We start from the raw sequence: 27,750 nt of genomic DNA on the forward strand, positions 1-27,750 counted from the left end.
AGTTTTTCATGTGTTTGAGCTGCAAGGAGCATATATGACAGAAGTGCAAAAAAGTGAGAAAATAAGGAGGTCATCTGCAAATTTGTTTCCAAACTATTTTAGCGATTATATCATTGGTGCTATTATTGGTACTCTTTTCAGAAAGCTTACTGTGAGATGTGGGGTTCAAAAAAATGAGTAATTATGTGATCTTGTAATTCCACCATCCCCAGTATTTTTGAAAGCAAGATACCACGGTAGGGAAAGGCGGCATATGTTAACACAGAAGAAGTTAAGTAATATACCATAGCCTTGTATTTGAATTGAAAACATCTGGATGAGGAGTTCCTTATAGATATTGGATACTAGCCCTTTATCTGATATGTCATTTGCAACTATCTTTTCCCATTCCGTCAGTTGCCTATTAGTGTCCTTTAGTGATTTCCTATTATTGATTATCCTTTGCTGTGCAGAAGCTTTTTATCTTGATGAGGTCCCAATAGTTCATTTTTGCTCTTGATTCCTTGCCTTTGGGGATGTGTCAAGGAAGAAATTGCTGCGGTTGAGGTCAAGGAGTTTTTTTCCTTTCTCTTCTGGGATTTTGATGGCTTCCTGTCTCACATTCAGGTCCTTTATCCATTTTGAGTTTATTTTTGTGTATGCTGTGAGAAAATGATCTAGTTTCATTCTTCTGCCTGTTGCTGTCCAGTTCTCCCAACACCATCTGTTAAAGAGGCTGTCTTTTTTCCATTGGATACTCTTTCCCGCTTTGTCAAAGATTAGTTGGCCATACATTTGTGGGTTCAATTCTGAGTTCTCTATTCTATTCCGTTGGTCTATGTGTCTGTATAGACCATATACCAGTATACCATACTGTCTTGATAAAGACAGCTTTGTAGTAGAGGCTAAAGTCTAGGATGGTGATGCCTCCTCCCGTTTTGGTTTTCTTCTTCAATATTACTTTGGCTATTCAGGGTCTTTTGTGGTTCCATACAAATTTTAGGATAGTTTGTTCTAGTTTTGAGAAGAATGCTGGTGCAATTTTGATTGGGATTGCATTGAATGTGTATGTAGATTGCTTTGGTAATTCAGTGAAGAAATGGGCAGAAGACATGAACAGACACTTCTCCAAAGAGGACATCCAGATGGCCAACAGACACATGAAACGATGCTCAGTGTCCCTCATCATCAGGGAAATACAAATCAAAACCACAGTGAGATACCACCTGACGCTGGTCAGAGTGGCTAAAATGAACAAATCAGGAGACTCTAGATGCTGGTGAGGATGTGGAGAAATGGGCACCCTCCTACACTGTTGGTGGGAATGTAAACTGGTGCAACCCCTCTGGAAAACAGTGTGGAGGTTCCTCAGAAAACTAACAACATAACTCCCCTATGACCCAGCAATAACACTGCTAGGAATTTACCCAGGGGATACAGGAGTACTGATGCATACGGGCACATGGACCCAAATGCTCTCTCAACAGTAGCCAAAACATGGAAAGAACCTAAGTGTCCATCAACNAAAAATCGAAAGTTTTTTTTTTTGTATGAAATTTGCTCATTAGGGTAAATTTTAATGGATCGAATATAGACATTTTTAAATCAATTCATAAATATAAAATGCACACTATTAACATTAAAAAAAACATCTGGAAGGCAGCTATGCTCAATACTATACCACCAATGCCCACTGAAAAAAGAAAACATCTGGATAAGCTCATGAAGTACTGGTAAACCTATGAGGTGTTTCATCTTAAAATTTTTCTTTGCCATTGCCCGCTGAAGATGCCTAGAAAATGATCAAGTAGCAATATGTTAGCATCCTGACTCTGAGCTTAAAGTACTATTTTCCAATAAAAGAAATCAAAGTTTCTTGGAGAAATGACTGGTTCCAAGTCTGGGATAGGAAATATATATTTTCTCATATCAGATAGTGATAAAACAATAAAATGTTTCTCAGATTGGGTCAAAAAATTTTGAGAGATACCCACTGCTTGATGAGAGAATTTGAATAATATCTACTCAGTGGGATGATTTGAGAATTGACAGCAACAGTTACTGCAATGCGTCTGGGCTTCTTAATTTTAAATCCACAAATTCATTATGATTCAAAAGGCCTAACTGGTTATCTTTGAAAAATCCCAGAAGACCATCTGTATTCACTTTCTCTTCTAATTGATGTATTATTGACATATAGTATTATATTAGTTTCAGGTATTTAATATGGCAATTTGATAATTCTATACATTATGTTGTGCTCATCCTGATAAGTAGTTATCATCTATCACCATACAGTGTGATTACAGTATTCTCTGTGCTGTATTTTTCGTCCTGTGACTCATTTATTTTATAATTGGAAGTGTATACCTCTTAATCTTCTTCACCTAATTTGCCCATCCCCCACCCCCTCTCTTCTGATGACCACCACTTTGTGCTCTGTATTTATGGGCCTGTTTCTGTGAATCCATGTCTTTATTTGAAAACCTGTAAAAAGAGAGAGAGAGAGAGAGAAATAAAGGACCTATTCTGCTCTTCCTATACAAAGAATAGGAATGAATGACCAAATAGTAAAGAAACTAAACCAAGATGGTCTTGTTAGTTTTGTTCCCATGTCAGGTGTGAATTTTCTGGCATTTGGTGACCTATAAGACACAAGCCAGTTATTGACCCACATAGCGTTCTTTAGCACTGACCTTTCAGTGTGATTACATAAAGGACGCTGCTGGACATGGGTTACCCATGATGGGAGAAGGGTCTGAGACCTATAGGCAGCTCAGAGTGTGCCCATCACTTCAGACAGTGTGGGAGAATTGTTTAGATCCTGGTTCCTGAGGCTAAATTCACACATTAATTCTCTCAGTTCACTTATATGTCAAGTGAAGATGATAATAGGACACCTTGGGGCTTGGGTAGTTTGAGAAGGGATGAGAATTTTCATTGCAAATAAAAACTTAGGACACTGAAAACAAACTAACGAATCAAAATGTCAAAATGTCTTTACTTAAAGGTGAGCATTTTGCTTTTGGAGAGGCAAAAAATTCAGTTTTTATCTCTAGAGGTCATGGAGTGAGGAGAAAGAGACAGATGATTGACTCAGTCCCCTGACTTCTCATGAGGAGAGACCCAGCCATGGGGGCCAGACCACAAGATATTCTGGACTCCACTGGTCATGGCACTGTGAACCTTGAAGTATTCTGTGCTGTTATCTCTTTACCATTTTATGAGTTCAGGTTTACTTGCTACTACCAGCAGAAGACACCCCGATCCTGTCTGTGTACATTGACCTCCCCTCTCCTGCACAGAGGATCCATGGCTGGAGAAGAGTTACAGGCTGGAGAAGAGTTACAGGCTGTCAGGGGTGGATCTTAAGTCTAGCCTGATGAAGAATAAATTCCAACCCTCTGCCTCTTCATGCTCTCCCTTCATCCCATGTCTGCTTCCAGAGTACTTTCTGTAACCTCAATATATTATCTGTTATGATTATCTGCAAACTCCATGACACTGTCCAACACCATCACTGTCTATACATTCTGCCTTGTCTTTTGTTTATCCCAAGGTCTCAGCATACTCTTCATGACCTAAAGGTGTCTTCAGACCAGGGTCCTACCCTTTGGGCTCCGTCCAGATCAAGATCTGATTATCCCTGTGGCCTCCAGGCTGCTTTGACATTCATGCTGAGAACACTTCTGTTGTCTTGCTTTCTTAAACCTTATCAACTCCACATGCCTTCTCCTGATTTCACCCCATTTCTCACTAGTCACAGAGCTCCTCATCTCCGGGGACTACATCCACTGCCAAATTGAGAGTCCTGACAATTCCTTTTATATTCCTGATCTCTGGTACTTCTAACAATTCCCTTTCCCAACATTTCATTACATTGTTGAGCCTAAGCATGAAACTACAGGGATATAGTTTTTAGCTTATTTAATATTTTAATTTTAATTTCAGTTCCTGACATAATAACCCATTCCTGGCCTCCTCATTCCTCCTTGTAATTCCCTAACTTATATATCACTTTACAGTCAAGATGGATCTTCATATTTCACCTCATTGTCATCATTATTATTGGTGTTTGAGTCAGTGTCCCACACTATATTATTAACTCCTTGAAAGTGAATTTGATTCTTGTTTTAACTATACTTGGATAATGATTTTTACCTAGAGTAAATTCCTTATAATTGTGTGCAAATTAATTGAATGAATGTGATTTTTTTTAATTTTTAGTTTTTTTTTTTAAAGTAAACTCTACCCCCAGGTAAACTCTACTCAAAATCATGAGTCCCATGCTCTACCAACTGAGTCAGTCAGGCACCCCAATAAGATGATTTTGATTTGAAGGTGTGACATAGCCAAAATACAATAATGCTGCAAATACATATAGAATACTTAAGAGTTCTCCTCAAAAGATACTAATATTTTTTCTAGCAAATTCTGTGGTACTTTTTCTCTGAAACCTTTAAACTTGGTAGTCATGAATGATCTGAAATCTCTTTTGATAGCCCTAATATTTTTTTATATTAAGAATGTAACATCTACCTTTCATTTTGTACAAGTCCTTAGAGTTCCCCTCTTCTTGCTAGATGGAATGCTACCTGATTTGAGGATCATTTAATAAAGCCAGTTAGGTCTTCAAGTGTACTCAGATGAATTTTTTTTTTTTTTAACAGAGCCCAGTGTGTAGAACATAGTGGCTATCCAAGTAGAATCTCAAGTGGGCAGTGTGCTTTTCAAGATCTCTGGTCTGAGTAGTCACATTTCAGGTGACTGCAACTCAAGTACTCTTGGCAGAGAATGACAGGAAAGTCTTATCTACAGACCTCTTCAGAGAAGATCTCTCCTCAGAGAAGGGGATTCTTGGAGACCAGAGCTGAAGACTGAGATGACTGTCTGGAGTGAGTGAAGAGGTGGAGAGCTTTGATTTACAGGATGCTTCTTAAGGTATTTGTTTCAGTTTGATACTGAGGTGGAGGTAGTGGATGCATGGCCCACCTGGCCACAGAGTCAAAGAAGGTCTAATAATGATGGCACATTATGCACTGCCTCCTGGAACGTAGCTTTTTATTTCTTTGCCCCCATCCTACCCCTGCTGGTGGCCCAGGTGGTATAGGCAGGATAGGGTGGGGTGTTGTTGAATGACTTCCATCTACAGCCTTGACACTCCTGGAGCAGATCTGCCTCCAAGGTAAAAAAGTCCGCAGATGATGGGTTGGCTGGGCTTTCCAGAGTCTGGGGATTAGGAAACAAGCTCAGGGAGCCTTGGGCAATCATGTCCTTTCCCAGGGAGGCGGTACTTGGGTTTATTCACAGGGTGAGGCCTTGCTCTCAGCTTGAGTCTGGTCTCTCCCAATTACTTTGGTTGCCCTGCTTCTCAGTTCTGCTGAGAGCCTCAGAACTCTGCCCTCTCTCCACCTTCTATTAGGAATCTAGGTGTTCTTCTTTTCTCCAGAAAGCCAGGGCCCAACTGCTCCCTTACAGGGAGGGAGTGCCCTCTGGTGAGAGGCATCCTGAAGGCCTGGGAGGTGGCAGCTGGAGAAGGAGGGCAGGGCCAGAAGCCAAGTCTGAAGGAAGGAATTGCCAGCTAATAAAGTGGGGGCCACCTGCACCCTGACCTGTGGAGCTGGGACAGCACGGGACCCACAGGTATTTCTGAGTGTGGGTGTGAGTGTGTCTCTTGTCGAGAAGCCCTCTCCCTTGGAAGGGACTAGACTCTATCTAGTTAAAATGTTAACAATGTAGAGAAAGTTCCTTGATCTTCCTTCTTGAACTCTTCCCCCAAATAAAAAAATTTCTATTTTAAATTCTACTAAATGAGTTTAGTTCAACCATGCCTGGGTCTTTCTTGCCAAGGTTGTGGGTCCTGGAGTTAACTCTACTCAATTTCTTTCCTTTCTGTCTAGCTCTGAATCCCTATTGGTTATGTCTCACTTGGCCCCTGTTCTATTGCATCTTTATTTTAAGGATACAGAATGCAGAGCAGTGTGAACCAAGGCCGATGAACCCTGACACCAGGCAATCCTGCCATCTCAGTGTTTGTGATTGGAGATAGGGGCGGGAGGTGCCACTAGTCTCTGCCCCGGTGTGATGAGGGGCTGGGCTCAAGCCTTGCAATTTCAGCTGTGTGATATGACATGCTCAGGACAGCATTTGCCACTTAAACACTCATGGTTGGGAAAGTACAATGAGCAAGGGACCAGGATCCAAAGCTCCTGTTGACCAGAATTGATTGCTGGTTTCTAAATAGCTTTGCAAAAGGCCAACTTGTTTTCTGGGAGGCCAGCCACAGGGCTTCCATACTGGACAAATTAATCCTTACTTCTCATTTGGCTAAAAAGGAAGGCTGAACACTTTCCCACATGCTTATTAGGTACCTGCTGTCATCTGCAGTGGGCTCATTTCATCCTCAGTGACAGTTTTTCCCAAACGAATGGAGTCCTGGGTGTTACTCACCAAGAGATTGCTTGATCTTATCCAGGAAGCTTCTATATGCTCAGGTCTTAAACTATGGTTCTAAACATTTTCCATCTGGGGACTATTGATTATAATATGAAAACTCTGGAGGGTAATGCTATACCTCATTTTATCTGAAAATTCCCTCTATCATTTCTCAGTAGGATAACCAGGAGAAAAGTTGATGTTTTGGTTGTCATCTTAGGGAACTGGTATTTCATTTTGATTGAGCATAAACAAGCAATTCATTCCTTCCCAAGAGATCCAGAAAGATTCCTGCAGTCAGAAAGGACCACAGAGATCCTGGGGTTTAACCTCTTGGGCCCATGTTGAGAATCTCCAGCATCAGAAACTTGGATAGACTGTGGGGAAATTCCAGGCAGAAGCTGTGGAGTCATATCTGGGTATGAATCCTGATCTGCCACTACTGGTTGGGTAACTTTGGGCAAGAGCTGTTAGCACCCTCACCTTTACTGAGCACCTGTTGAGGGTCAGCCTCTGTGCTGGAGACCCTGAGACCCCTAGGCAGGTGCTGGCTCTCAGTTTGGTAGAGAAGCAGGCAGAGGTGCCATGCAGTGCCCTGTCTGAGTAGTGAGCATAGCTGGGTTAACTGTCAGCATCTTTCCCAGGGCCAAGCTCCACACTAACCCTGTTGGCACCCTGGAACCACATGAGGATGAGGATGCTGCTGTTGCTTCTTATCTTCTCTGCTCAGGATTTCCGGGTCGGGGGTGAGTTTTCTTTCATTGGGTCAGAAGTGCTTTTGGTACTATTTGTAAGTTATCCTCTTCATCGCTCATTGATTGCTCCTTCTGGCCAGTCCTTTCTCCCCATTAGTGCCTAGCTCAGGTGTCCCCTGCCCTGCTGAGAGTGGCTCCAGTCCTCAGTAGTCTCCCCAGCCTGCCTAGCACACCTTGGTCTTAGTGTCATGGTCATAATTTGCTCCTGTTGATTTCACAGAAGGACAGAATGGAGACCCTTAGTGACCTTGACTTATAGACAAAGATACAAGCTGGGCTCCATTGCAGCAGTGACTTATCCAAGGTCATCTGACAGCTTTGGGGATGCCACTGAGTATAGTGGCAGTGAATGCAGCTTGGGTCAGACAACCTAGGTTTGAATCCAAGTCCATGGCTTAACCGCATATCATCTTAGACAAGTAACTTAACCTCTCTGAGCCTTAGTTTCTCCTTTGTGTTGAGGGAGTAGTTAATTTTCTTTGCCTATCACATATACTTGTTTTAAGCCACAAATCTGATAAGACTCTTGAAAGTGCTTTGTAAACTAGAGAGCTGGCCTGTGGGAGGTGATGTAGGTGACACTGCTGCTATAGATTTTGCTCCTATGATCTCTGGTTCTGAACAGGCAGAAGAAGCATGTTGATGATGACTAATCCTTAATTAATCTTATCTCAAAAATCTAGTTTGTTAGGACAGTCACAACAATCTGCAAATTTCTGTATTTCAAGAACCTTATCTGGATCAATACATGCTTGATACATGTGTACATGTTACCACCAAATAATGATGACCACCTTGTTATGTGACCCTCTGATCTGAGCATAGGTATGTAGGTGAGCCAGGAGAACTAGAGCTGCTCAGACGAGGGGGCAGGAGAGATGGCAGTGGCCCTGGAATGGAGGGAATTTGGGAGGGGATAAAGGCCTCACTGGGACAGATGTGAGAGGGAGAGGTGGGGTGAAGCCAGAAGCATCTGTAGTTCTCGTTTGTGTTGAATCCTAGAAGATGTCAGGGAACTTGGGGGAGTAGAGAGGCTGTGGGCTTTGGGGTGGGGATGTCAAGTCCATGCTTCTTCACTGGTCGAGGTATTTTCCGAGGTCCAGCACTAAGTGCAATTTTCCTTTGCAGGGGATTCCCCACTGTTCTCCTGGAATGAAACCCAAGCCAGCGGATTGTCAGAGGGGCTTCTGGACTTGTTTGTTGGCATCTCTCAGCTCATTCACAAGAGTCGAAATGGTGAGGTGTTTTGGGGTTAGCTCCGGTGGCCAGCAGTGTTTCTCAGGACTTAATTATGCCTGGGCTGGGTTGGTAGGTGGCATTGAATCCCACAAGGCTCATCTGTCAATGACTCCCATAGATCGTCCTGACTCCTCAGGCAAAGGTGGATTTCAGGAAGGAGGGAAAACCCAGGGACCAAGAACAAGGCCCCCAGTCCCCAGCTATCAGTAGAAGAATAGAGACACCCTATCCCTCAGAAAGCTCCCAGGTGCTTCCAACATGAAGATAGTAAATGAGCCCTCAGGGGTCCTGGGGTCCTGTGTGGGTCTCTCAGCCCTGCCCACAGTGCATTTTCACATGGAAGAAAGACAGGTACCTTGACACTCAGGGAACTTCCTAAGGGCTCTAATCTGAGGAGTGAGGCAGAGCTTTCCTCAGAGAGTCGCCATTCTGAGGGGAGGTCCAGACAAAAGACAGGTCAGAGACCCAGGGCAAGTGCCAGTGAGGACAATGCATTCATACTGAGGTGCGTTAAGAGATGGCAGCCCAGAGCCCCCATTAGCACAGAGTGTCACAGGGGCTGCCTTCAGGAGGTGAGGAGTGCGCAGCAGGCCAGGGTGGGGCCGAGGGGGATTTGTCCTTTAGGATATACAATGAGGGAGTATATGAAAAACAAGACAGCTTTACCTTTGAGGCTGGTAGAGTCTGCATGGGGACTGGTTTTAGCCAGAACAGGGTATGGACATGGAGAGGGCAGGCTGGGGGTGGTGATGGCCTCCAGGGGACTCTCCCAGGCCTGCAGAAGGAATAATAGTTCCTGCTATATGTATGCATCCTGTGGTCCCCTTGCAGAAGCTCCCACCATTGTCTCCCGCAAGGAGTGGGGAGCAAGGTCACTGACCTGCAGGGCCCAGCTGACCCCACCTGTGGCCTATGTCATCACAAACCAGCTCACAGGGATGGAGTGCCAGGAGCAGGATGTTTGCAGCCAGAGGCTTCGGGGCCTTCAGTCCCATTCTGTCTACACCAGAGGCTGGTGCGATGTGGCCTACAAGTAAGAGAATGGGTGGGTCCTCAAACCACATTCCAGTCGACCTCTGAGGGGGCCACTCAATTTCCCTTGTCTAGTTTCCCACCATCCCACTCGTGTTGTTCTTATAATGAGTAAAAAAGGTTAAAACAAATGAACAAAATCCAGAATCCTCAGAGGCATTTAGGAGGGTTGGCTCTGAGCCATTTATTCACAGGTGGCCTTGGACACCGGAGGGGCCCCAGAACACGTAAGGGAGGTTGTGTAGTAACTACAGTTGCTCTCGGAGGCCCCAGAACATCACAGTTTACAAAGATCTTCATAAGCATTACCTAGGCCCTCCCATCCACTCTGAGGAATGAGAAACATCACCACCCCCGTGTCAAAGGTAAGGGTGCCATGATTAGACAACGCAGAGAATTTGTTCCATTAGGGAGTGTGGAACTAGAACTGTTCACAGAGTGCCTGCTGCTCCAGCAGTCTACACGCAGGCAGTGAGCAGCACTCTCCCACGGGGTTCCTTCCTTGGAAAGCCACCTCCCACTGAGGTCCGATCGATCATGGTGGGGACTGAGAGGGGAGAACCCCATGTTAAAACAAGTGTGGGGTATGGAGAGGTCCTTAGAATTATTAGTGGAGACCCAGAACCTCTTCTTTTCCCCTTAATAATGAGGATAGGAGCACCTGGGTGGCAGTTCAGCATCTGACTTGTTTTCAGCTCAGGTCATGATCTCATGGTTTGTGAGATGGAGCCTTGAGTCATTGGGGAGCCTGCTTGAGATTCTCTCTCTTCCTCTCTCTCTGCCCCTCCCTATGCGTGCACACACACACTCTCCCTCAAAATAAATAAAAATAAACTTCAAAAAATTTTTAAGGGAAGACGTGTATATAGGCACACATAATCTCCAGTTTGTACTGTTGCCATAAGTGGCTGTTCACATTAGACTAATGAAAGGCTGCTGCAGAGTGGCAGACGCACCTACTGAAAGTCTGGGCAGCAAAGTCTGCCCAGATCAGTGGGCATACGGAGGCCCCAGCTGACCCCCAGGCCACATCAGTGCAGTGCAGGAGGTGGGCTCACTTTCATTCAGGGCCTTCAGGCAACCTCGAGAAAGTGTTCTTTCTGTGCTCCATGTGCTGTGGAAACTCACAGTCTATGAAAACTAGAATGTGGCAAGAGCAGTGAAAGCATAATTTCTGGAGTGTGGTTGGGAAGTGGAGGGTAAGAAAATTATAGAGAGACAGAAAGGTGGGAGGAAGTAGAACAAAAGAATAGATACATTGTTTTTAAAAGAAACTGGAAAAAAGGAATATTCTAAACAAATTTTTGTGATAAAGAAGAGCTTACAGGTATTCCTAAGGAGAAACTGAAGGAAAAGCCAATATTAAGGGATTCCTGAATTCCAGTTGTTTATTTGAAGTGTTTATGTGCTTTCTCCTGTAATTTAAAAATAGGATAGATGAATTTTCATTGCCCTGGGAAAGTGTTGAAATAATTTCCTCAGGTGTTTAAGAGTCACACATTTGACTTCCACTTTGAACCAGCCTATTATTTTTTTTAATTTTTAAAAAATGTCTATTTACTTTTGAGAGAGACAGAGCGTGAGTAGGGGAGGGGCAGAAAGAGAGAGAGAGAGGGAGGGAGACACAGAACCTGAAGCAGGCTCCAGGCTCTGAGCTGTCAGCACAGATGCAGGTTCGAACCCATGAGCTATGAGATCATGGCCTGAGCCGAAGCCAGACATTTAGCTGACTGAGCCACCCTGGTGCCCCAGAACCAAGTTAAGTATTTTTATTTATCTATTTATTTATTTAGATTTTTTAGATTTTATCAAATATATATAAAGGGGTTTTATTTTTAAATTATATATTTTTAACGTACTTGAAGTTCTGTCCTTTGCAACAATTTAAACATAACAATAAAAGCACTTGTCAACTTGGAAGGTACATGGTTTTCCAAGATTATTTTAGGAGGTAAAAAGCAAATTATTGAAAACTACTGTATTTTCCCACAGTAAACTCTATTCAATAATTATTTTTAATAGTTCATTGTCAAATTGGTTTCCAAATAACACCCAGTGCTCATCCCCACAAGTGCCCTCCTCTATGCCCATCACCCCACTTCCCCTCTCCCCCACCCCATCTGCCCTCAGTTTGCCAACTAAGTATTTTTAAAGTGAGGTTTTGGGAAACACATGTAAGTTAAGTCACAACGTAATTTAAAGTATATTCCCACATCTCTTAGAAATCTAAAAGGGTTATTTATGTCCCAATGTTAGGTACTTAAAGCATAGTACTTATTGATGAGCCTCTAGAACCCTTTTCCACTGTAAGGGTGGGTGAGAGGTCTTCTTTAATTTACATTAAATCCATGTTCCCTTGCTTGCAGCTTCCTGGTTGGAGACGATGGCAGGGTGTATGAAGGTGTCGGCTGGGACATCCAAGGCGTGCACACCCAGGGCTACAACAACATCTCCCTGGGAATCGCCTTCTTTGGCAATAAGATTGGTAATGGTTGTCTCCTCAGACCCTCTGCCAGAGTTTTCCACACTCTCTTCCTTCACTCCCTCATCTTCACACTCTTGTTTCTCCAGTCTACAACATATTCATCCTCTCTGACCATCACCCTTCTCTCTCTCTCTCTCTTTTTTTTTTTTTTAATTTTTTTAATGTTTTGTTTATTTCTAGGAGAGAGAGAGAGAGACAGCACGAGCAGGGGAGGGTCAGAGAGAGAGGGAGTCACAGACTCTGAAATAGGCTCCAGGCTCCGAGCTGGCAGTCAGCACAGAGCCCGACGCGGGGCTCGAACCCACGAAACGTGAGATCATGACCTAAGCGAAAGTCGAACGCTCAACCGACTAAGCCACCCAGGCGCCCCTCTCTCTCTCTCTTTTAATGTTTACTTTTGAGAGACAGACAGAGCATGATTGGGGGAGGGACAGAGAGAGAGAGGGAGACACACAATCTGAAATAAGCTCCAGGCTCTGAGCTGCCAGCACAGACAGAGCCTGATGCGGGCCTCAAACCCATGAACTGTGAGATCATGACCTGAGCCAAAGTCAGATGCTTAACCAACTGAGTCACCCAGATGCCCCATCAGTTCTCTTGGATTCTATGACATGGCATTTTTATTATTCTTTTCTTCCTCTCTGGTCTGCACTCCTGTGTGCAGGACACTGCTTAAGCTCTCAGTTCTTACCATTACTTCTGGAGTTTGAAGTTTTATGACACTGAGTCTACACCTATGGATGGCAGAGGCAGAAAAGCATGGCTTCTGTCTTGCTGGAGTGGCAGAACCCAGCCACAGCTGGCAGCAAGGAATTCTGGGAAATGTGGCTTGAGGTTTCTAGCCCCCTGCAAAACAGAGGAGAGCTCAAGAAGGAAAAAACAAAAAACAAAACAAACAAAAAAAAACACCAGAGTTAAGAGCTAGTAGGTGAATAACTGGTACCTTCCAGGATCATCATTTTCCAACTGAGGCTAGGAATAGCATTTATCTTGGAGGTTTTCAGTGAGAAGTATATGAGTTAATGGATATAAAGTACACTTGCCACATGCCTGATTGTGGGAGCTCCTAAATTCTGTTCCCTTTTCTTGCATGCTAGGGCATACCTGACTTAGTCAAGTTGGCCTTCCTTTGCATGTAGCTTTAATTGCTGCCCAGCTCTTTCACCTAGAATTGGAGCATAAATAAAGTCCTAGTTTGGCAATTGGGAGAGATGACCAATTTGACTGACTTCCAAGAGCTCTGTCCAAGTAGGTACTTTTCTCTTAGGCCTCATTTTGGCTACTGGACTAGTTTCCTCTCTTCCCATCTATCAGTTATTCAGGGTTAGGTGACATCTTATCCTCTCCCAGGTCTAAGTCAGGCTGGAATGTCTTGCTGACAGTTCTTGGTTCCATGTTATCCTCTTTCAGGAAGCAGTCTCAGCCCTGCTGCCTTATCAGCTGCAGAGAACCTGATCTCCTATGCCATCCAGAAGGGTCGTCTGTCACCCAGGTATATTCAGCCACTCATCTTGAATGAAGAGGTCTGTCTGGCCCCTCAAAAGCCAGTGATGCCTAGGAAAGGTAAGATCCTTAATCTTGCCTCACTTTCCTCCCAGTTACCGCTCAACCACATAAGAGAATGCTGTGCCCTATTGGTGTTCACTGGCTTCTTGGATCAAGAACACCTCCTGCTGAGATCCAAAAATTTCTGACAGGCCACCTTCCTGGCCCCCTCTCCTTCCCACTAGAGTGATATAGCCATGAGGCCATTCTTGATATCAATATATATGTGCACACATTTTCATTCAAGCAACAGATATTTACCGAATATGAGGCACTATTCTAGGAACTGAGAATACAGCTGTGAACAAATACAAATTTGCACACTTCAGTGAAGAAAGACAGAAAATGAAGAGCTCAACAAGTAAACTACATATGATGTCAGATTGCATCAAAGTTATGGAGAAAAAGAAAACATGGGAATGAGATGGGGCAAACATTTATACATGTTTGTGTATACCAGGTAAGCTACACACACACACACACACACACACACACACAGAGCATTCTAAGTGCAAAACCCAGCCATCCTGCAACATGACCACAACACTGAGAAAAATAAGTCAACAGGTAACACTGACATCAGAATGAATATTCCAAGAAGTTGGGTAATGAAAATCATGTGCTATTTTGGAGTGGACAAGTAGTGACCTAAAACCATTACAATTTATCTAGCTCTCTGCTAGAGGTGGGCCTTTTCTTGGACTCAATGATATTTTTATTAAGCCTTTTTTTTTTTTAAATAAAGTGTTTCTGGCCTTCAGATGGATACTGTCTTCAATAATGATATTTTTAGTATTTGTAGAGTTTTTATATATTTTGAACTATTTCCATATACACATGATTAGTTCAGAGACACAACTGATTTCTGCACACTGTCCTGTTTCATAGGTCCACACACTTGCATACATTTGCAATACATCAAGCAGGTAGGCATACTTTGTCTTTTGAATAAAATGGCCATTCCTCTGTACAATCAACAGTCCTTTCCCTTCTTTTCATATAATGATTTCCACAGTTGTTATCAGAAACTGTAAATTTTTGCCTCTGTCCCTTGGCTCCAGCCACGTAACGCAGATAGTCTCTATCTGGACTTTTCTAAATTCCACATCTAGAGCTCACATCAGGAAGTGGCAATGGGTGCCAGAGGTTGGGCGATTGTGAGTTTGTCCATAGTGGACCAATGTGTGTTCCCATGCTCTTGGTTTTTTTTTTTACCTTACCACAGGTTGCCCCAACATCATCTTGCGGTCAGTATGGGAAGCCAGAGAGACACACTGCCCTAAAATGACCCTCCCAGCCAAATATGTCATTATCATCCACACCGCTGCTACAACGTGCAATGTATCCATGGACTGCCGTATTCGTGTCCGAGATATACAGTCCTTCCACATGGACACCCAGCACTTCTGTGACATTGGATATCAGTAAGTGGGATTGAAAATATGCTCTCCTTGGGGCGCCTGGGTGGCTTAGTCGGTTAAGCTCCGACTTTCGCTTAGGTCATGATCTCGCGGTTCGTGGGTTCGAGCCCCGCGTCGGGCTCTGTGCTGACAGCCAGCTCAGAGCCTGGACCTATTTCAGAGTCTGTGTCTCCCTCTCTCTCTGACCCTCCCCTGCTCACGCTGTCTCTCTCTGTCTCTCTCTCTCTCCTAGAAATAAATAAATAAAAATATTAAAAAAAAAGAAAAGAAAATATGCTCTCCTTTTCTTCAGGACTGTAGGAAGGAAGGCTGGGGAAGGAACTGATATTTATCGAGCCCTTCTTTAGTAGTGGGTGCTTCACATAAAACATCACATTTTATTCAAGCAAGGCTCTGGACTGAGAATCAGTCAGACCATAGCTAAGGGTTAGTTATCTCTCCCGTGCATATTCTCTATGAGTGTTTGGGAAGACTCTGAAAAGACATTAGTGACAATAATGATAAAGCAAGACCATGAGATCCTTATGGAAAGCCATCAGAGTATTGTGCATTTTTATACAATCCCCTCCAACCACTCAGGGTCACAGGCCTTGCTCACCCCCATCCTTAGTCTGGTCCAACCTCAAACCTGCCCCCTCTGATGTTAGAATCCTGTAATAACTCTGGTATTATTTACCCCATTTTATAGATACACAAACTTTTCACCTTCCTGGGCCTCTTTTGCCTCATTTCTGCAATAGGGACAATAATACCTTATCTATTTGAAGATATAAAGTGAAATAAAAATGTTCTTTTCTGGTTCCTTTAATGTCAGGTCTATAATAAAGAAACACATTAAGTTAGTGGAATAGCAGAAGCCACTTGGAAGGTGCCTTGGAATTTTTATAGAAAGAATTTAGGTTTAGCATATCACAAATTTCGATTACTCATCTATGAGTTGATACAATAAAACTGTAGTCTCAGGTACAGATGTGTCCTTTGCATATGTGTCATTCTGGGCTGGTTGCTTTTGTCCTTTTAACTCCCATTTTAAAAGCAGCCTTTGACATCTGGGTGTCTTCTTTAAAGAAATGTCTGTTCACATCTCCTGCCCATTTTAAATTGGATTATGTATTTTTTTTTTTGGTGTTGAGTTGTGTAAGTTCTTTATATACCTTGGATACTAACCATTTATTGTATATGTCATTTGCAAATATCCTCTTCCATTCCATAGGTTGTCTTTTAGTTTTGTTGATTGTTTCCTTTGTTCTGCAGCTTTTAATTTTGATGTAGTTCCAACAGCTTATTTTTGCTTTTGTTTTCCTTGCCCTAGGAGAGGCAATATCTAGAAAGATGTTGCTATGGCTGATGTCAGAGAAATTACTGCCTATGCTCTCTTCTAGGATTTTTATGGTTTCAAGTCTCACATTTAGGTATTTAATCAATTTTGAGTGGGATTTAAGAAACATAACAAATAATCAAAAGAAAAAGAAGAGAGAGAAATAAACCAAGAAACATACTTTTAATTATTGAGAACAAACTGATGGTTTGTTACCAGAGAGGAGGTGGATGGGCGGTGGGTAAAATAGGTGATGGGGATTAAGAGTACACTTACGATGAGCACTGAGTAATGTATAGAATTGTTGAATCACTATTTTGTACACCTGAAATTAATATCACACTCTATGTTAAATATACCAAAATTAAAATTAAAGACTTAGTTAAAAAAATTAAAAGCAGCCTTTGCAAACAGAAAGAAATAGTTGCTGCATTTTGCAGGATTTCCCACAGTCTTGCTATGATGATTTAGCACAGACAAGAGAGAGTTGTTCATAAATTTGGAAATTCCAAATGGAAAATACCAGATGCTCAGGGAATGTTAGTTTTCCTTTTTCATTCAGTCTTCAAGGACTTCATCTTCTTTCCTTGATTTTATGGTATCCCCCTTTCACTCCAGCCTCATGGTATGTTATCTTTAACATTGAATGGGCTCCAGTTAGGTCCTTCTTTTTATTTTTTTTTTTTATTTTTTTATTTTTACAAATAGTTTATTGCAGTTAGGTCCTTCTTGATCACCATATGCTAACATTTTAACCAGTATTTATTGTGTGTCTGTTATATGCTTGATGCTTGGCGAGATAGATATGGCTCCTTCCCTCATGGAGTAGTACAGAGAAGACAGTGAACAGTAATGACAATCCTTCGTGTTAGACACCGTGACAGATAAGGAACAGTATACGCAGAGGATGATCCTCTAACAAGACTTTGGTAGAGTGGGCAGTGACAGGAAAAGGCTTCCAGAGGGAGGGGCATCAAGTTTCCGATGTGGGTAAGGAGTGGAGATTAGTGAGGCAAAGAAGGGTGAGGAGTGTTTCAGGTTAGGGGAGCAGCATGTACTAGGCTCTGGGGTCCAGAGAGGGCATATCCTTGAGGAACTAAAAGGAGCTTAATTCATAACTACAAATACATTTCAGCAAGGGGACTGGTAAGAGGCAAATCTGGAGAAGCCAACAGGGACCATATCAGAGGATCTTGGAGTTCGTCCTGACAGACTGACTCTATCTGAAAGGCAGCTGGAAGTCATGCCTCATGATTGGGTTTGTATTTTAGCAAAAGCACTCGAGGTGCTGTTCCAGGAATGGATTAGAAGGAAGTGAACTACTGGGCAGGGAGTTATTGACGTAATCCAGACAACAGGTGATGGTGACTTGGAACAGCAAGGTGGCAGTTGGCGTAGAGAGAAGTGGAGGAATCAAGGTCAGAGATATAGCCACATATCATGATAAGACATGACCAATGATGGGATGGGACTGGGAGAGAAAGAGAGAGGTGGAGTCATTCAGATGATGTCCACAATTTTGACTGAGAAAATTGCAGAAGAAGATGGGTTCATTTGGACATGTTAGTTTTTATAGATAGTAATTAAAGCCCATGGGACTTGGAAACTGTCCCAGGCGAATATGCTGAGTGACAAGAGAGAAGGGGAAAGCCAGAGTCCTGAGGAGCACCATATTTGAGGAAAGGGAGGTGGATGGCAGAGGACCCTGGGTGGGGGGAGCAGCAGAGCAGAGGAAAATAGGGTGTGGGCTCCTGGAAGCCCTGGGGAGAGAACATTTAAAGAGAGTGGCTAACAGGGTCAATGTAACCAGAACAAAAACAAGTTTCCATTGTTCTAGTGTCAAGACAGTCACTGGTCACCTTGGTGGTGTCAGACTCCGTGGAGTTGTGGGGACAAAGGCCATGTTGGAATGGACTGAAGTTGCTGTTATTGCTTTTGATTATCTTTACTTCTCAGGTTCGGCAACTATGAAGTTTTTGTTGCTGCTGCTGCTGTTGCTGTTGTTGTTTGGTCTCTGTATACACTGGCACATAAGACATGTTCACTCTATACCTGATGAATGCAAGAAAGAATGAATTAATGATTCAAGGAGTGAATGAAGCGAATTCTCCTTCCAGAAGTGACTTCCTCTATTTACCTTTATCCAACCACAGCTTCCTGGTGGGGCAGGATGGTGGTGTGTATGAAGGAGTTGGCTGGCATATCCAAGGCTCTCACACCTATGGATACAATGATATTGCCCTAGGAATTGCCTTCATAGGCAACTTTGTAGGTAAGGGGTGAGCATGGGGCAGAGAGCATTCTGGGGGGAAGAAGTTTCATGTACAATGTCTGGAAAGCATGGGGGAAAAGACAACATTATGGTACCTGGCAGCGTGGTTAGGACATTTTAGCTTTAAAGTGGACTCTCAGTATAGGATGCAGGTCCCCCAGAGTCCCTGCCAGGCAGAACTTTTCCCCAAATCCACCTGTCCCCATACTCAGCCCTGTCTTTATAGCCATACCCAAGGCAAGCATGAAGCAAGAAAGAACACCATCCTTTGCAAACATGGTATTTTTATGGGTCAGTTGGCAAATGTATTCTCCTCCCTGGTGACCATGGAAGCAATGTTGGGGAGCCCCACTGCCTGCTCTGGGAAAATAGTGGATGGTCCAGTGGTGCCAAGTCTGCCTCACGGTACATGCTGAGGAGTGTTGTATTGTACTGCAGGTCTCTTCCAACGCAGTTTAGATCTTTCTGGAAAGAGCTTTGCAAGGAGGAATCAGAGAACAAAATGACTTTGTTTTCTCTTTGTGCTTGGCTGCCACAATTAATATGAATTTGTTGGCTCTGAATTTGGTGGTGGTGGTAGGGGTGGGGACAGAGGGAGACTGGAATCTACATGCTTGTCCCTTCCCTAAGCAAGTAACACTGAGACTCTGCGAATTGATGGATAAAATGTGTTTTGCAGAAAAGCCGCCCAATGCCGCAGCCCTGGAGGCAGCCCAGAACCTGATCCAGTGTGCAGTGGACAAGGGGTATTTAACTCCCAACTACCTGCTGGTGGGGCACAGTGATATTGTCAATACACTGTCTCCTGGGCAAGCTTTGTACAACATCATAAAGACTTGGCCTCATTTCAAACACTGAAGGAGCCCCTGCTCCTTCTCAGACTGCTTCTCCCGCCTGGCTGCTGGGCCTCCCCTGTCCTCACCCCCCATCCTGACTCAACACCTGGTGTCCCCTCCAAGTCAGCCCCATCCTGTCCCTCCTTTCTCAGGTTAGGATGCTCCTCTCCTGCTAGCACCACCCCCCAGCAGCCCCAAACCCCGGAGCCGGGCATAGCCAGGCCTCTGAGTGAGCCCCACCGTCCTCACCCCTCCCCTTCCCCTCCCCTGGGCTCCCAGCTGCTAAGCCAGGTGGGAAGATGGGCTGATCCTGGTTTGGCTTCTCTTTCCCTTTCCGGCTGCCCCTCTGCCCCATGTACCTTCCCCTGCCAGCTTCCCAGCAGCCCCCAAGCCGCACACAGGACCCAGGTCAAGGCCCAAAACCCCTCTCTGCTCACACACCCGCTTGTGGGCATGTGAACGCAGCCCTTATTTCAGGGCTCATTGCTTACAGGTGTGCTTGTTCTCTCCACTGGATTGTGAGGGTTCCCGGGTTCATGTGCCCCCATGTCCTTGATCCCTCAGCAGCGTCTGGAGTCTTGTATGTGCTACAGATGTTTGTTGGAGAGGTGGATGAATAAACAAATGTGTGAGTAGAGTCCCTGCTTCTCTTTCCAGTCTGTTCCGCCATCCCCTCTCTTTGGGGACACCTTCTGGGGCTGTTCCCCATCCTGCCATTTTCTCTGTTCTTGCCCCTCCCAGTCTGAGGCTCCGAGCCAGCTCTGGCCACTTGACTGGAATGGTTGCTGTGGCTCTAGGGTCCTGTGTCCTGTCCTCCCCAAGCTCCCCGAGGGCAGAGACAGTACTCCTCCAGGCCCAGCGGGGCGGTGTCCACGCAAGCCACCTGTGCCTGAAGCGTTCCCTTGCCCAGCTGTCCCCACTGGCCTTGGGGCCCAGTGGGGACCCAGAGCCTGGGACTCTGCAGCCCTCCTGGCCTGGTCTCCCACTGCCCAGAGGGAAGCCAGATACTTACATCTGGGGGAGATGGTATTTTGCTGTTCACTGGAAGTATATCAGCTGGCTCTTGTTTCTCCTGATCTGGAAACAAGGGGGTGGGGCAGCACGGACAGGAAGAAGAAGGGGAGGGATAAATAGAAGTAGCCAGAAATAGGGACTCCCCCCGCACCTTTGATATTTTTACTGTGTCTTTGCCCTTAGAGTGTTTTACGTCTCTTTAACAAGACATGTTTTAACAGTCTCTCATTTTACAGCCCTTTTTCTTTTCAGAACTCTCCCTGTCATCTTACTGGATTTGCTGTCCTTTTGTCATTTGTTCTCAGACCACCTGGCATGTTAGCAGAGGAAGGAGTGATTTATCTGGAGGGTCAAGTAGGCCCAGTGCCCCTTCCTGATTTATCCAGCCATCAGAGGTAGCTCCAGGAGAATCCCCTGGGCTCTCTCTTCTAGAGGCTCCTTCCTTGGGAGCACAACTTCCCAGAGGAACCTAATGTTTCCCTGTCTCTTAAAATATCGAGGATGAGTTTCCCAGGCATTCACACAGAGAGTACCCAATAAGATGGATGTAAGATGCTGAAAATTGTCTCACAATAAAAATTGTCCTTCGAATTTCTTGACTTTTCTTATAATCTTCCCTTTGATTGAGGAAGGGTCTTGTCTCTTTGATTCAAACCTGGTCCCCAGGCCTCAGACTCTCATTGGCCTCCTATAGCCTCTACCCCAGGCAGGCTGTGAACAGGGCTATAGACTTCCCCATCTCTACCAGCACTCATCAAGGCCTCCTCAAGTCAACAAAACTGCATGGTCTGGATTACTGTCTCCTCCATATTGTTTACTTTTTTTGGTCTTACCGATACAATCTGAGTAGAAACAGAGCAGTCAGCTGTCAAATGCTTTTTTAAAGGCAAATTCTGCGGCAGCTCATTCTGTGCAGTTGGCTCTTCTGAGTCCTCAGTAAAGAACGAGCAATTCTTACCAACTCCCCTTAATCATGTAAAGCAGGGTTCATAGTACCCTCACCACATCTGAGTGTTGTTGTGGTGATTAAGTGAATTAAAATGTGTTTATGTCTTAGACTTTGTGGTTGGCATGTGATAATGTTTCCATTAAAATTTGTGGAGGTATGGTTATTCTTGTTGCTATTGGTGTGATTTTGCACCAGGCAATAGCTCGTGTAGGGGTCAAGAGCAGCCTGCCGCAAAGTGTGCCTCTTGGGCATACTGATTATTTTAACTGAAAGTCACATCAGGAGGCACCTGGGTGACAGTGTTATGCGGCCGACTTCCGCTCAGGTCAGTTTGAGTCCGGCATCCGTCTCTCTGCTGTCTGCATGGAGCCTGCTCGGGATCCTCTTCTGTGCTCTCTCTCTCTCAAAAATAAATAAACATTTAAAAAAGTCACTTCAGAGACAGCCTGTGCAGGAAGGACACTTAGATCCTTCCTTCTGAGAAGGAATAAATACATCTTTCTGGTGAACAGTACCCTCCCTGTAGCAGGAGAGAAAGAGACACCCTTATCACCAGAGGTGGGAGATTTAGAGCAGAGGAGGCTGTATAACACCCCTTGTTTCTTTTTACTAATTTACCACCCAGCCCCAAATCTGTTTAGAATCCCTCACGAATTGAAGCTCCCAACGTTAAGTTTTCTTTGTCCTGTCAATAACTCACAGATTGTCTATTTGTCTGAAGCGTATAAAAACTGCCTGCCTGGTCACTTCTTTAGCCTTAATTCCATTCCTGGGCCTCCATGTGCACTTAATAAAACTTTGGGTTTTTTTTCCCCCACTGTTAGTGTGTCATGTAAAAATAATTCCTAGTCCAGTGAAGACCTTGAGGGTAGAGATGAACTTACTCTTTCCTTCAGTACCAATTAGTCCTATTTGCCGCAGGAAGGATGTGGATGTGCCTTTGCAGGCACCAGCCCGGGCACCCTGGGAGTTTGGTGTTCCCCAGGAGAGCAGGCCAGCCTGAAGCTTGTGGCACATAGGCCCTGGCAGGTTTGAAGGTGCCCATGGTGAAGGAGGGACACACCTTTTTCACAGTCCCTGGCTGTCAGGTTGTAGGGGCTCTAAAGCTCATCTTGTCAGTTGTTTTCAACAACTGTAAGCTGGGGGGGAAAAGCCAAATTAAGTTTTCTTTGATTCCAGAATAAAATACTAATCTGGTTAACGTCCCACATTTTATTGAAAACTGAACCCCAAAGGGCCAGATGACCTGTTCAAGTTCACTCAGTGAATTACAGAAAGGAAGGAGTGTGGCACCATTTCTTTCACACCTCTGGTCAAAATGATTTGATGGTCACTCTTTTCTGACAGAGTGAAGTAAACAACTCAGCATGACAACCAGGGCCTTTTACGATCTCACTCCAAGTTACTTTTTCCCATAGAATGAACCCAAGTGGTCAAGGTATGGGCTCGCTTTTTGGGCTGACCCATCTTGGAGCCTTTGCCCACACTGTCCCTGCCCTGCTCTTGACTACTGCAATTCCACCAGCTTTTCAGACACTTATCCAGGCGAGTTCTTCCAGAAGCCTTCTTGCTTCTTCAGACCAGAAATCACACTTTCCTCCCCCAGGTGCCCATGAACTTTACCTGGGCCCCTTGGTGGCTCATCACTGCCTGCTCCCGTCTCCCTCTCAACCTAGGCTCTCCAGGCTGTGCCTCACCAGTCAGGGCTCAGGATCTCCTGGGGCACCTTTGTGTCTGTGCAATGGAAGGCCGGGAGCCACACCTGGGCATGGCTGGGTGAACACAGGCAGCATTCCCCGCCTGGGAGGGTGGCTGCTCTTCCCTCAGATGGGATTGAGGTATTTGTTAGAGTGGAAAATCCCCATGTCTTCCCACTGTTGTAGCCCATCAGATTTCTCCTAGGTTAATTCCATCTTCATTCCAGGCCATTCATTGCTCCCATCTTCCAGTGCCCCATCCCCATCAGTGAGATTTGGGGAAAGATGTTCATCACCACCAAAGTTCTCTTACCACTCTTGGAGGCTTCTGTGACCTTCTCACTGTGGAGGCCACAGGCACGGTTGGGGGTAGCCACTCCCCTGCCTAGCCCCCACCTGTGCTCCCTGGCTCTTCCTCTAGCTCTTTGGCTTCTTTCTTCCCCACTATGTCTGTTTCTCTCTCTCTCTTTAGTATCTATCTTCCTCCCACCTCTGCCTGCCTGTCTTTTTTTCCTTCTCTCATGCTGCCTCCCCCTCTGCTCCTCAGTGCGTCTCATTTTCTGTCTCTGTCCGCCCTTCTGCTTCTGTGTCTGCCTTGATTTTGCCCTTTCTCTTTTGCTTTCTCCGGCATCCAGAATACGGCCTCATGAAAGAAACAGCCAAAAGGGGTCTGAGACTGTAGACCCCTGCCACTTCGCCCATCCTGCCCCAGAGCTGCCAAGATACCAGCCAAGGATGGGGTGGCTCTGGGGAAGGCACACATTTTCCGGAGCTTAGAGCCACACAGAAGCAGAAGTGGGACAGGTGTTTCTGGCCCAGCAGGTTCTGCCTGGCTGGGCTGAGCAAGGGCAAGGCCTTAATTAGAAACGCTGGCTGGGAGAGAAGGGAAGGTGTTATTATCTGGGAGAGTGGGAGGTGGGGGTGGGAGGTCCTTTCGGTGTGGCAGGGACTTCTGAGAGACTTTCTGCAGAAGCTAGCGTAAGAAGTGCCTCCCCACAGTAGGGAGCTGGGGATTCCGTCTCAGGAACCCGGGAGCCCTTTGGTACCCAAGAGTGATGCAGCTGTCTGCATGTGAGGTGAGCTGGGAAATTTCTTAACTCGTCCTCCAGGCTCAGCTCATGTTCCTTCTTCTAGGAATCCATCTCTTGAGGCCCCCAAGTTAGGATTGTCCTATTCAGTTCTTCTTTGGCACTCTGTTCCTTTATAATTATTTTTTACATAATTATAAATCTGTGTGTGTGCCCATGTGTATATATATTTTATATGGTCTGACTGATGCACTATACCTGGTGCATAGTAAGTACTCAGTAAACATTTTTAAAAAATGATTTTATTTATTCTTGAGAGAGAGACATAGCACGAGCAGGGAAGGGCAGAGAGAGAGAGAGGGAGACACGAATCTGAAGCAGGCTCCAGGCTCTGCGCTGTCAGCACAGAGCCCGACGCAAGGCTTGAACCCACGAACTGTGAGATCATGACCTGAGCCAAAGTCAGGCACTCAACTGACTAAGGCACCCAGACGCCCCTCGGTAATCATTTTAGACATTCAGAATTTCAAAGGGGAACAAGTGCTGTTTGTTTAATGACTTGTCTTGGAGCAAGTAGCAAGTGCAGTTTGTTTGTCTGGTCTGTCCTGGATGGGTCCCTCCCACTGGCTCATCATATGGAGGGTGAGAGAGGTGGAAGTTGCAGAGGCTAGAGTAAGAAGTGCCACCCTATGGTAGGGAGCTGGGGGTTCCGTCTCAGGGTGTCCAGGAGCCCTTTGGTGTAAAGATGGAGAGATCAGAAGGAAACTGACCTGGGGTCAAATCAGATCACAGCAGACCCACAGAGTAGACCCCGATACGTGGGTAATTGAGTTAGCTGAGTGCCTCATAATGTTCAGTCGTCTTCATGCAGACTCTGTTGGGCACATGATATATGTGATTTCATTTAATCTTCCAGATGTCTCTGTAGGGCTCTTTGAAGCTTAGGAAACAGTCTGGGCTTGGAGAGATTATGTCACCTTCTTAAGGTCACATAGCTAGTGCATGCCAGCACTGAGTTTCTGTTCTCCAGGCTGTTCTCTAGATTGCTCACATTCCTTTTACAATGGGTGGAAAAAATACCCTGGGGTCCCTTACTCAGACAAAGTTCACTGGAACAGTTACTTCCCTTGATCCAACAATATTCTTTAATTTATAAGGTGATACCTGCAAAATCCCCTGTAAATGGTGTAGTTCTGAATTCATGTTGTAATAGTGACAGCAATGACAAACAAAGAAACAAACAGACTCATATACAGAGAAAATTGCCAGAGGGAGGTCAATGGGGGAGGGGAGGATGGGTGAAATAGATAAAGGGGATTAAGAGGTATAAACTTCCTGTTATAAAATAAATAAGTCACAGAGATGAGAATACAGCATAAGGAATATAGTCAGTAATATTGTAATAACATGTGGTGACAAATGTTGACTATACTTACTGTGGGGAGCACTGAGTAATGTACAGAATTATTGAATCACTATGTTGTACATGTGAAACTAATATAGCATTGCAGGTCAATTATACTTCAATAAAAAATAATATTAGCAATGCATTCAAGAGTGCCTTTTGGTTACACCATCTGCCCCACTGGTCCAGTGGATCTTTCCATCACAACTACTACTAACCACCTCTTACCCCTTCATGCCCCCCCAAGGCCCATTTTTCAACCTAGTGTGGGACTCCAGTTTATCTTGATTTAGTGTTATAGCAGTATTTCCTTATAGTCAAAATCTGCTGAAATCTTTTGGATTTTTTATTTCATCATTGTCTATGAGCCATAGTTCCTTCTCAATCTTCAGCATTTTATTCAAATTCTTTATGGTTGCCTCACCTCCCAGACATCCACAGGCATTGGGCAACCAACTCCAGGCACTCCTACATACATTGTCTCATTTGACCTTTGCAGAATGGTGCAAGGAGGGCACTGTGCTCCTGTCTCCAGGTGAGTAACTGAGGAGATGTGGTCAAGAACCTAGATTGAGGCCCCTCTCCTTCCACTACCTTGTATAGTTTTTCCAGAAATTTACCTCAAGGATGATAGTCATCTGCCAGCCACAAATCTCTGCTGTTTGTTGCAGAAACTACAAATATGATAGCAAGTGCTATTGGTCATTCACTCCCTACAATTCTGCAGGTGCTGAAGGAAGAGACAAATTGTGCCTAAAGTGTGTGTGTGTGTGGTGTGCTGTGTGTGGCTTGTGTGGTGTGTGTGGGCAGTGTGTGTGTGGGGATGGATGGATGTGGTATGTTTGTGGTGCATATGTGTGTATGGTGTGTGTGGTATATATGTGTGTATAGTGTGTGTAGTGTATGTGTGGTATGTGTATGTGTGGTGTATATGTGTGTATGGTATCTGTGTGGCACGTATGTGTGTAGTGTGTGTATTTGCATGTATGTGTGTTGTGTGTATGGTATGTATGTGTTGTTTGTCGTGTCTGTGTGGTGTGTGGTGTGTGTGTGTGTGGTGTCTGTGTGTGTGTGTGGTGTATGTTTATGTGATGTGTGTGGTATATATGTGTGTATGGTGTGTGTGGTGTGTGTATATGTGTGTATAGCATGTATGTGGTACATACGTGTATGGTGTGTGTGTGGTGTGTATATATTGTGTGTGTGTGTTGTATGCATGGTGATGTGTGTATGGTATGTTTGTGTTGTGTGTGTTGTGTGGTATGTGTGTGTGGTGTATGTGTGATGTATATGTGTGGGTGGTATGTGGGTGTGTGTGGGTATGTGTGGTGTTTGTGTGGAAGATGTGTGTGGTGTGTGTGGTATGTGAGTGTGTGTGTGGGGTGTGACAATGCCACTGTTCATTCCTATCAATTAGTCCATTTCATTATGGAGCACCCACAGACATTATTTCATTTTATTTATTTAATTTTTTAAACTTAAATATTTTAATTTATTCTTTTATAAAATTGACATTTTAATGGATGGTCCCTATGATAGATGCCAGTGATATAGTAGTCATTATATTTCTACTTTCATGGAGTTTTAATACAGGATAAAGGTAGATATGAAACGGGGAAACACATATTTCATATGCTATAGTGGAAAAATCTCCATTGTTATAGCAACATGTAGAAAAATTAAGGTATTTTGAGGCAAAGTAGGCAGTGAAGATAAAAATGAAGTAATGAATGAAGTAATATTACCTCCGAATGAAGTAATATTAAATCATTGAAACCAAAATATAAAGATTCAATAGGAGTTGATTGAGAACACTCATGGAGAAAGGAATTGCTGAAAAGAAAAAATAACACTATGGAGATCTCAAGATGGAAGGTGCTTTGCACGTTCAAAGTAAGAGAAGGCTGATGTGATTGGAACATAATGAAGGTGGGGGAGAATTGGCAAGGAATGAAAAAGTATGTAGGAGCCAGATTATGATGGGTATCAAAGGAATTATTAAGTTTTATGAACTGTAACCTAAGAGCACTGGAAAAATATTAAAGTGACATAAGCAAGAAAGTGAAAAGATCAGGAAACACACACACACATACACACACACACAATTAATGCTTCACATATACAGATAATTTCTCAATGAAATACTTGTAGACCTGTCTAAGAATCGTGCAGCTTGGTAATAGAGGCTTGTAAGCTATTTTTTAATATTTACAAAATAATGGTTAATAAGATGTTGAAGACTCTCTACACATTACATTTCATTGGTTTGGCAGAAATTCTTATTATAGGAGGTTCATACTGGTCAAAAACTCTGAATACAATATCCCAGATAATCTTTGG

General features: G+C 44.2%; 1 protein-coding gene across 1 annotated transcript; it reads left to right on the plus strand.

Moving 5' to 3' along the window:
* Nucleotides 1-7,111: 7,111 nt before the first annotated feature.
* On the plus strand, nt 7,112-19,954 carry PGLYRP3 (peptidoglycan recognition protein 3). Its single transcript, XM_077780161.1, has 8 exons — nt 7,112-7,160; nt 8,298-8,405; nt 9,240-9,441; nt 11,807-11,925; nt 13,336-13,488; nt 14,696-14,894; nt 18,363-18,481; nt 19,161-19,954. The coding sequence occupies exons 1-8, from the start codon at nt 7,112-7,114 to the stop codon at nt 19,337-19,339; spliced, it is 1,128 nt and encodes a 375-aa protein (XP_077636287.1). The 3' UTR covers nt 19,340-19,954.
* The last annotated feature ends 7,796 nt before the right edge of the window (nt 19,955-27,750 follow it).

The sequence above is a fragment of the Crocuta crocuta genome, unplaced genomic scaffold (assembly GCF_008692635.1).
Source record: "Crocuta crocuta isolate KB4526 unplaced genomic scaffold, BGI_CrCroc_1.0 scaffold364, whole genome shotgun sequence".
In the NCBI taxonomy this organism is placed as follows: domain Eukaryota; kingdom Metazoa; phylum Chordata; class Mammalia; order Carnivora; family Hyaenidae; genus Crocuta; species Crocuta crocuta.